Source organism: Phyllostomus discolor, chromosome 10 (genome assembly GCF_004126475.2).
Source record: "Phyllostomus discolor isolate MPI-MPIP mPhyDis1 chromosome 10, mPhyDis1.pri.v3, whole genome shotgun sequence".
NCBI lineage: Eukaryota > Metazoa > Chordata > Mammalia > Chiroptera > Phyllostomidae > Phyllostomus > Phyllostomus discolor.
In genome coordinates this window covers 16396942-16406893 of record NC_040912.2, presented here as the reverse complement: position 1 = coordinate 16406893, position 9952 = coordinate 16396942, and the positions used below count along the sequence as shown (strand labels likewise).

Genomic DNA, 9952 nt, shown 5'->3' with positions numbered 1-9952 from the left:
ATGAACAAAAGCCTAGTAAATAGATTAAGGTTTAACCTTCCTTTTCTTTGGTGGCTGTTTAGAGACTTTAAAGGAACAGATAACTCATTCCAACAGGAATCTACTACTGATATTTACCTCTACATAATCTTTAGCTAAGACATGGAATGCCAAAAGCAAGCTTTTGTTAGCTTGACCTCCTCCACCCCCTAACAACAAAAGTTATCCCCGAACCCATGTTTTTATTTTAGATGTATTGATCTTCCAGTGTAAGTCTTGCCCTCTTAAATACCAAATGCAATCAACCGGACTCCTCCTGGAGAATGAGAAGGAAGCAACACAGGAAATTTCTTTGAATTGTTTGGTGACTTAGTCCAAATTTTAAGAGGTCGGTAAGTCCTGATGCTTTGAGCTAAATCTACTGGTAAATAATTAATTACATTTCTTAGACACTAATCTTTTTCTTTGTAAATAGAGAAAACAATTTTGCCAAATAGATCATTCCATCTGAGTAATATTAAAGGCAATTATTTAAATATTACCAGAACACAGGATTATATTTTGTTTAAACTAGATATTTAACTGAAAACAAAATGCAAATGTCTATAGTTTAAAAAGGAAAACAAAAACAAATTAACTGGCCTAGTCTTTTATCTGAGTTTATTAATACCATTTAAAATATTACAAATAAATCAATTACATTTCATGCATTTAAAATGCAAGTCTAAAATGTTCCAGAGAAAGGCTTTTCATTTCAATGTGAAATATCCAAATTATTTCAACATTACAATGAGCAATTAGTTTGCAGAATTTGCAAACATTTAAATGTACTATCAAGAGTGTTGATTAACAGCTAACAATATTACCTTCAGGAAATACACAAAGGCCAAAGTTAGTTGAGTTTCAATTGGACAATTTATTTAATACATGGGTTTTGACAAACCCAGTTATGAAATATAGGAGAACTCTCACTTTAACTATGCCTGAACTGCCAGCAAATGCAAATAAGTACATGCTCCATTAAATTAAATGTCATCCCACATTTATCAAATATTGTCTTAGTTACAGCTTGATACCTATCTAAATTAATATTCGAGCAAAACTAGGCCCCGAAAGTGCGTTTGTGGCTCTGCACCTCCAGAAGTGAGTTCAAAAAACCTGCAGCTCATCAGAACTGCAACAATAACTCTTAATATTTTCTGGTAACCAAAAAAAAAAAAAATCAAGTTTACTTCAATATATTTTCAAATATTTACTGGGAGTAATGTACAGGAAAAAATACTATACAAAATCGTCTCCTGGACAACTGCACCTCGCATCCATACACTGGTGGAGTTATAGTTAATTGGTAACTAATCTAGAACGATTCTCCAGTTGTACAAACCATTAGGTTCAGATATATTTTACAAAGTTTTTCCCCCCTATTTTCCCTCTTTTGGCATTTAAACTACAGCCTCGTCTGGAATAAACGATAGCTTCTTCACTTGTTTGTAAGTTTAAATCACACCAAAAAAAGTTTCACCCTAACAATCATCAATGAACTGCAAGAATTTACAGAAATGAATACTATACAAATTGATGTCTGGACTAGCATGGAAAAAAAAAGGAGATTAGGCTCGGGAGTGGTGAAAAAACGAGGTAGAAAAGGACAAACACGGAGATAGTGAATCTGTTCTCACCGGAAAGGGGTATTTTGCATAAGAAAGACACCTACACTTACCCCCACCCCCACCCCATAAGCTAATGCGATCAAAATAACTTTGGGATCAATATTAGCACAGTTTGAAGAGAAAGACTTGCTCACTGCTAGAGGAAAAACTAGACAGAAACCGAGTGGAACGATGCCTCTTTTTTCCTGTAAGTTTTTAGTTAAAAAAAAAAAAAATGTTATAAAGTTGAAAGAAGGCTGCTGCAGCGATTCACCAAGACTGCCCTTAGCTGAAACTTGCATCGGTTCCACCTCAGGGAACAAAGAAAAAGAGACTGAGCTGAAGCTGGGAGAGCTAAACTCTGCAAATTCCGGATCTCTGAGGACAGATGGGCACACGCACAAAGCTCCGACGGCTGGGCGCAGGGCGGGCAGCAGCCTGGCGGTTCTGGAACCACGTACGCGGCTGTCGCCGGCAGAACAGCCAGCGCAGGCCTCTCGCCTCTCTCTCCCCAAGGCGCGGCTCAACCTTGCTCAGCTGAATTGCTCCCGCCCGGGTGCAGGCCAGTCTCCCAGGCACTGGAATCGTCCAGCTCTACCTCCAGGGCTGCTTCCCTCTAAGATAGGCCTGTCACACCCTGGGATGGCAGACAGAGGACGAGGAAGGCGAGAATTAAAGGCCCAGAGGAGCGGGGAGTTGGGGTTGTGTCGGACGGTGTAACCGGGTGGAGGGGAAAGCCAGGCCCCGGAATGGCAATGCGTGTTACTTACATGTTCACATCCCCTTTACAAACTTAAGTCACACAAGGAGTTAGAAGAGGAACAAAGACAGAGAGCGGGCAGTATGCCGTGTAGAGAGGCTGGAGCTGAGGCCAGGACAGGCGGGGACCAAGCGGAGTGGGGTGGGAGGAGGTCAAGGGGAGGGACAGGCGAGGGGTGCAAGTCACTCCAGGCCGTTGCGGTGCCCGGGCTCAGGGGGCTGCAGCAGCTCCGGGGAGTGGCAGGGCGGGCTGCCCGCAGCGCTGTGCTCACTGTCGGTGTCGCTGCCCTTCTTGCCACCGCTGCCGGAGCCAGCCGAGCCTCCTCCGCCGCCGCTGTGCGTCTTCACGTGCTTGCTGAGGTGGTCGCTGCGCATGAAGCGCTTGTTGCAGACGGGACAGGCGAAGCGCTTCTCACCGGTGTGGGTCCGCAGATGCCGCTGCAGCTCGTCGGATCGCGTGAAACGCTTGCCGCAGAAGAGCCAGTTGCACACGAAGGGCCGCTCGCCCGTGTGCCAGCGCAGGTGCGCCTTGAGGTGCGAGGTCTTGCCGTACACCTTACCGCAGCCCGGGATGTGGCAGCTGTGCAGGCCCTTGCGCCGCAGACTCGCCCCAGCCGGGCCCAGCCGCTCCGCCTCCTGGCAGTTGGGGCAGTCGCAGGTGGCGCGGCCTGAGTAACGGCGCGCGGAGGAGCGCGGGGAGCCCCCCAGCGGCGCCGACGGCCCGGCGCTCAGCATGGAGCCCCCTGCGCCGGCCAGCGGCGACGGGGCCGAGTCCGGGTAGGAGCCGGGCAGCACCGGCTTGAAGCCGTCCATGAGGTGCTGTCCCGCGGGGCTGAGCAGGTGCGAGGAGGCGCCGCTGCTGAAGGCTGAATGGCTCAGGCCTGAGTAATCCGAGTTGTAGCCTCCGAGCGGCGAATGCAGCGAGGTTTGGAGCCCCCCGGCGGCGGGGTGCAGCGAGCCCGGCAACGCTGCGGCGCCGTTCGGGTTCTGCACGTCGATCCAGCCCGCGCCCACGTCCCACCAGCTGGAGGCGCCGGCCGACCCCACGTCGCCAGCGGCGCCCAGGCCCGGGTGCGAGGGCTTGAACCACGACTCGTATGGGTGCGCCATGCCCACGCGCGGGTAGATGCCCTGCAGCCCGTCCACCGAGGTGTGCACCTTGGAGATGAACACCGGCTGGTGCGAGCCGTCCTGCGAGTGCGCGGAGGACCCGCCGCCACCGCCCCCGCCTCCGCTGCCGCTGCCCCCGGAGACGCCGGGGGTCTGGAACACCGAGTAGTCGTTGGCGAAGGGCGAGGTGGAAGCGGCGGCCGCGGCGGCCGCTGCGGCCGCGGCGCTGCTGGAGGTGAGGGAGAAGGCGCTGGAGCCGGGTGAGCCGCCGCAGCCGAACGAGTCGGACACCAGGGCCGCAGCCGCCGCCGCTGCTGCTGCCGCCGCCGCGGCCGCGGAGGACGAGCCACCGGTCCTGGAGGCCCCCGTCACGCCGAAGCCAGAGAGGCTGGAACCCACTACATTGCAGCTGCCGGAGGAGGACGACGAGGAACGTTTCCAGGGGTGGAAGCCTTTGCCGAAGGAAGAGGAGCTGTCCGAGAGGGAGGAGGGAGACGGGCTGGGGCTGCCGATCTTATTACAGGTAGCAGCAAGCATGGCCAGAGGAGTGGATCCCAACCTCGGTTCTTCCTGCGGGAAGGGGGAGAGGAGAAGGGGTGGGGGAGGGGAGGTGGGCAAAGGGCCGGTGGGGGAGGGAGGAAAGAAATCTGCATCAGATCTCTGGTAGCCCTCAAAACGCCCCGTGGCACCCCATCTCTCGCTGCGGCGTGCCGCCGCCAACTCACCTGGCTCCCCCAACAGCCCTGGCGCCCGGCTGCTTCCTACTCTACGGGAGGGAACAAGTTTGGCTGCTGGCATCCGATTCGGGAGCAAAGCGCCATGCTAAAGAAGAGTTTGACAAATATTCTCACCTAAAACAACACTCTGGTGCACACAAGGCCCCGGGCACTTAGAAACAAACAAGCAAGCAAAAGTCCAGATTAGGGAGAAAGGAAGTTTTCTTGGCCGAGAAGCCTCAGGGAATACCACTGGATTGCTTTTAAAAAGCGCTTCCCGTGTAATCCAGAAGAGCTTTGAAAATCCCGTTCCGATCCCCAGAAACCCATTCCGGGAGGTGTCTCCCAGGCCAAAAGAGGTCAAACTATAAGCCTGGCTCACTCGCTCTTCTTGCCTTGCTTTCACTTTACTTAAAAAAAAAAAAAAGTCTACGATAGTTTAAAAAAAAAAAAAAAAAGACGGGTTCAACGTACCTGCAAGACCAGGCGGGCTGCGGGATTTTTTAAGGGGAAGAGGGAAAATCTGCAGTTTGCCCAGGGGGAAAAACTTTCTCTCTTTACCCCCGAAATCGTCGCCTGTGAAATGGGCAGGGCGCAGGTCTCCCGGGCAGGGAGCGGCCGGGCGCTGCAAGGCGGCTGGTCTAACTGGCCCTCCGAACCTTTTCCTGCGCTGAAAAAAAGTGACTCTGCCCCCCTCTCCCCCTCTTTCTTTTCTCCAAACTCACTTGTATTTAAAGGAAAAAAAAAAAAAAAAAGCTCTCAATAGAGACTGATAGCCCGTGGCCTGGCCGGGGCGACTTTAACCCCCTCCGATCGGCAATAAAAGGAAACTAATTAAACCAGCAAGAGAAAATCCTGAGACTCACCCCTAGAAGTGAAGTTGCCATCACACAAAAGTGCCCTCCTCCTCTCAGAGGATCTTTTTTATATTGATAAATCAGAGGCAGTGTTTTTTTAGAGGTGTGCAATACAATGATCAGTTCCGCCCATTCCACCACAATTGTAGCTCCCTCTCCGGCTTTGAAGTGCCGCGGAGGCGCCGCCAGCCAATCTGCGGCCTCGCCGGGCCGCGCCGCGCGCGCGCCGTGAGGTCATCGGCGCAGCCGCCGGCCGCGGTAGGGGGGCCCGGGGTGCCCGGCCGGCGTGCGGGCGGGGCGCGCGGGCTGCACGGGCTGCACGGGCTGCACGGGGGTAGGAAGCGGGTGTCTGGCGGTGTCACGATGTGCGAGTGTGTCCAAGCTGGGAGACAGTGCAGCCCGGGGAGTGGGGTAGGGACTGTGAGTGTGACGGTGTGACAGTGACTGTGGGGCAGGGCGGAGGGGAGGGGAGGGGAGGGACCGTGCAGAGAAGGGGGGGTGGTGGGTGACAGCGTAACTGCGGGTGACAAAGGGGGGTAGAGGGGCAGATCAGTAAAGTGTTGAGGGGAAAGGTGTGAGTGAGTGTACTACAGTGTGACTGTGAGTGACGAACCCGGGGAGGGGAGAGGACCGCGCAGTACAGCGGGGGGGGGGGGGCACAGGCGGAGTGTGAGTCTGTGTGCGTGAAGGAGGCGGCAGGGTGGGTGCGTGCGCGCGCGCTCGATGCGGGGTGCAGGGAGGCTGTGTGCGTGGTAGAGGGCGACGAGCGTGAGCGCGGGGCGTGTGTGTGCGCGCGTGAGTGTGAGACAAAGCTGGGGTGGAGAATGGGAGCCGCGCGGGGAAGTGCGCGACGGAAGGGAGCGGGGAGACTGGCGGTTTGAAGAAGGAACCTGCGAGGTCCGGGGAGGCTGAGTCAGTAAATACTCACAAACACCATCCCTGATGCCAGCTTCCTCTGGTTCCTTGCACCTAAAACCTTCAGGGATCTTTTCCTTAACTTCTTGGACATTGTCACTACATTTTTAAAGGAAAACCGTACCTACCTTGCCTTTCCCAACTCCAGAGCGGCAGGGTAGAAAGGTGGGGAGGCTGAGGGTATCTTCAGGGGTGAGTTAGGGCGTGTGTGCGCCTTCCTCCACGAGTTGTTACTTTGTTGCGGTGGCTTTCTTTTTCCCCCCCCCCCCACCCCCCCACCCCCGCCCAGGAGGGATTCGTCTTTGGAAGTGCCAATCTCAGTCTAGGGGAAGGGGTGTGTTCGTCCCGTGGCGATGAGTAAATTTCAATACAAAAGGATTAGCTAGCGAAGGGGACGACGAGAGAGTCCAGGATTCTCTTTGGCTGAGAAACTGAGCATTTTGTGGAATTTAGAAGTTTTCACAGGAAATCCCCACTGCCTCTTTCTAAGAGAAAAATTAGAATTTTAGTGGATATGTGTGGGTTTTATTTATCTGAGAATAGAGACAAGGTTTTGACAAATCTTGGACTCCATGTATGGACGCGTCTGCATCTGACAGTGTTTGGGCCAGATATCTGTGATGTGTGTGCGTGTTAATAGGTACGCTCAGTTCAGATTCACTGGGTTGTAGTCACTAGCCTGCCATCCGTGTTATTAGTTGCCTTCAGAAATGCCTACAGTTTCACTGCCACCACAAGGGAACATCTTAAACCACAGAGAGCACCACACCAGTGTAGCAAAAAGTCCACAGCCCGCCCTTACAGCCCTATTGAATATTCATGTTTTTAAAAAAGTAATTCATATTTTTAAGCAGCTATAAATGCTCCCAGAAATCTAATTTTTAAGGCTGAATTGATTAAAATGTTTTTAGCTGGGAGAATTGTTTTGTTTTGACTGGGTAAAAAAAAAATTTAAATCATTTTGGAGCACTCTTCAAGTGTATCACAGCTTCCAGAGATGGGGGGGGGGGGAGGTCTTCCTGGGGCTTACTGAAACCCAAAGTCAGGCAGTACCATTTGTGTAAGTTTCCCTGAGCAGAGTGGAGCTGGTGTGGTGTGAGAGTGTGTGTTTCCAACCCCTCTCTAACATTGTTGGGATATTGACTGTACATCATATCTATTGATTAAGGGAGTAAGGTACACTCTTATGCTTTGAAGTAAGTGTGAAGTAAATTAATGAACTGCTTTCTTTCTCTGAAGGCTGACGTTTACCATAAATGTCGTGTTTCTCCCTGCAAGCCACTCTGAATGATTTTAGCGTGTTGAGAAGGCGTGACAGGCCAGCCCAGAAGGAGGAAGGGGTGGGGGAAGGAGGGAACTCCGTTTAACAAATAAAAGAGAATTAACTTCATTGCTTTGGTCTCCTTCTATAATGATATTCATTTTAAGGACCTAATACACAGTTGTTTAAATTTGGGGTTTAATTCTAATCAATGCCAGCACCCTTAAAGGAGGATGAAAAAAAAATGCTTTGAGGGAAGACTCCCTTCTATGAATATTTAATCTTTTTATCTTCTTATCTTTTGGAAGAAAGTGAGGCAGGACTATTAAAAGTTAAATGCTAATTCTGAGAGTAAAGAGGCCTTAACCACTGTTTTTTAAAAATATGCCAGGAATTAGAAAACCTCAGTATCTTATGATTACTATTTTTGAGGTACCTAATTTTAAGATTTTTTTCATTTGTATAAATTCACTTTCTCCCAGGACAATGGGTGGCAATGTGTGTGTATTTAATGAATACATTGTATCCTTCCATTTATGTAAGGTTGGCTTGCAGCATTCGGGGATTTGCACAGGAGTTTGTATGTGGATCTTTCTTCATTAGAATGATATATAAATGTATATGCATTAGATGTACTCCCATTAAAAAGTTGGGTATTTATTTCATAATGCTCATATTGGTCAAAGGGCAGTTTTTCTTATGCCACTCTCCCTTCACCCCTACCCCCCAATAAGTGTTTGTCCTAATTGATAGGACAGCAGAGTTAAAAAGGAAAGACAAAGAAACTTATATAATTGACCAAACATTAAAACAGCAATAATGTTGCTTCGAGTTTCAGTGTAACTAGTCTTAATGGCACCTCTTTCTCCACTTTTCAGAAGTGACCCCATCATGTTTTAATCCCCCACATGAGGAAACATCTGTAATTCACCGCAGACACAGCCTGACTAGCAAAGCATTTCCCATTGCATGGAGCTCAGTTTATCTTTTGTGATATTGATCATTTGATCGCTGCTCCCTGAGTATTATATGGTGGTAACAGGTTTGGAAGGGGAAGGGGAAGAGAGATAGGAAGTGCTGGATTTCTAACCATTAAAAGTTCTCCCCACTCCAAATGAAGTTTAATGTTCTGGCAAGGAGGGAGTAGATGGATATTTTGCTCTCCCTTGCAAACCTGTGGGATCCACTTTCAATAAAGCTAAAATCTATTAGCATTCAGTATGCATCTGCAGCATAAATTTCATTTGAATTTCAAATTTAATAAACCAGGAGGTTTTTAATCATCCCTGGTTTTATTTGTTTGATATTAACATGCTTATTGACCGGGTCTGGTGACCAGTTTGATCATTACAGGACAGCAAAAAGTTAATTAAAACGACCACAGCCCCTTAATCATATCATCTGTCTCATCCATGTCGCTCTCTTTATTACCGGTGATGATGGATAGTCTCCCAGATTAATTTCTCTGTTTCTTCGATTTGGACAACAGCTTTTGGGACCTAATTTACATCCTGGGAACAACTTGCTCAAGTATATCTAACACCTTGCATCTACAATATACATCAACATCTCCTTAGATGGAGCAGAAAAGGAGAGGTGTTTTTTTTTTCCACCCCACCCCCCAGGCGGGTTTGAGGACTAATCAATGCAGCGATTTGGAGCTCTTGCGCTGTCTTCAGCTTTCACGACCAAAGAAATAGAAGGTCCTAAAAGCAAATTAGAGGCCTCGATCCCTGCTTTTCCTTTTCAGGGAGTGGGGAGTGAAATATGCCTCTGCTGTTTGGTTAAACAGATTAAAATGCGTAGATACAGCGACAAGTAAATAAAGTCATTTGTAACCATTAAGTACAATTAGGGATTTATAGTCGAAAACATCAAAGTTATCCAGGCTTTCAAGCGTCCGGCATCACATCTACACCAAACACGGTTTTCCACGTAAGTGTGGTCCGATGTATACACAGCGCTGAAAAAGCCTACTAGGGGAAAGGGGGTGGGGGCGATGCACACGAACTGTATAGGCGCGTACCTCTGCTGCGCACGGTTTAAACCCGGCTCTCGGAATCTCGGTTTCCCGAGCGTTGGCAGGGCCGCGCAAGCTCTGGGAGCAGACAGGCGGTGTCCGCTGCGGAACCAGAGGACGCGGTGCTACCACGCACCCCTGGCGGGCGCCTCTTCCCAAAAAGGAGAGACGGCCTCCGATCCCCGGCCACTGTGCCGGGACCTCGCGCGCGGATGCGTTGGCTGCGAAAATAAAGCGTGAAGGGGACAGAGAGGCAGCCCAGCGCCGCCCGCGGCTGCGGGGCGGAGAGGCTGGGCCAGGTGGGGAGTGTCTCCTGGCCCGGTCCGGAGTTCTCTGGTCAAAGTTTCTTTCCTGCTGAAAAGAAAACCTGGCCAGTCGTGGACCTGTGGATTCCTGAGGGGGTGCCCTGGTGCTGGCCACTCCTGCTTTCGGGCGGCTTTTCTAGGAAGTTGCCTAACATTTCCTGGGAAGGGAGGTAATAAAAGCCCCTCGCTGGTGGCAGATTGTCGAGCCGTAGGTGGGAAGGGATCAGTCGGCCAGAACCCACAGAGGGCTGTATTTTCCTGATTGGAAAATGGGAACTTCCATGCCGAACAATGGCCCCTATTAGTGAGGTTATTCGGTTTCAAACTGTCCGGCCACTTTTACAGCCGAGTCCTGACTTCCCTGGTCCTGCTTAATTGGAT

General features: G+C 50.3%; 1 protein-coding gene across 8 annotated transcripts; it reads right to left on the bottom strand.

The window, feature by feature from the left end:
- Positions 1–1857: 1857 nt before the first annotated feature.
- SP8 (Sp8 transcription factor) lies at positions 1858–5215 on the bottom strand. Of its 8 annotated transcripts, none has more exons than XM_036010523.1 (3): positions 5080–5185; positions 4223–4319; positions 1858–4067 (listed from the first exon to the last, which is right to left on the bottom strand). In XM_036010523.1, the coding sequence occupies exon 3, from the start codon at positions 4032–4034 to the stop codon at positions 2571–2573; it is 1464 nt and encodes a 487-aa protein (XP_035866416.1). In that variant the 5' UTR covers positions 4035–4067; positions 4223–4319; positions 5080–5185; the 3' UTR covers positions 1858–2570. The 8 variants fall into 8 exon arrangements, with proteins under 8 accessions (XP_035866416.1, XP_035866419.1, XP_028381853.1 ...); XM_036010526.1 differs by lacking the exon at positions 4223–4319 and adding an exon at positions 4349–4451 and having other exon boundaries at positions 5080–5168; XM_028526052.2 differs by lacking the exon at positions 5080–5185 and adding an exon at positions 4688–5033.
- Between the last annotated feature and the right edge of the window lie 4737 nt (positions 5216–9952).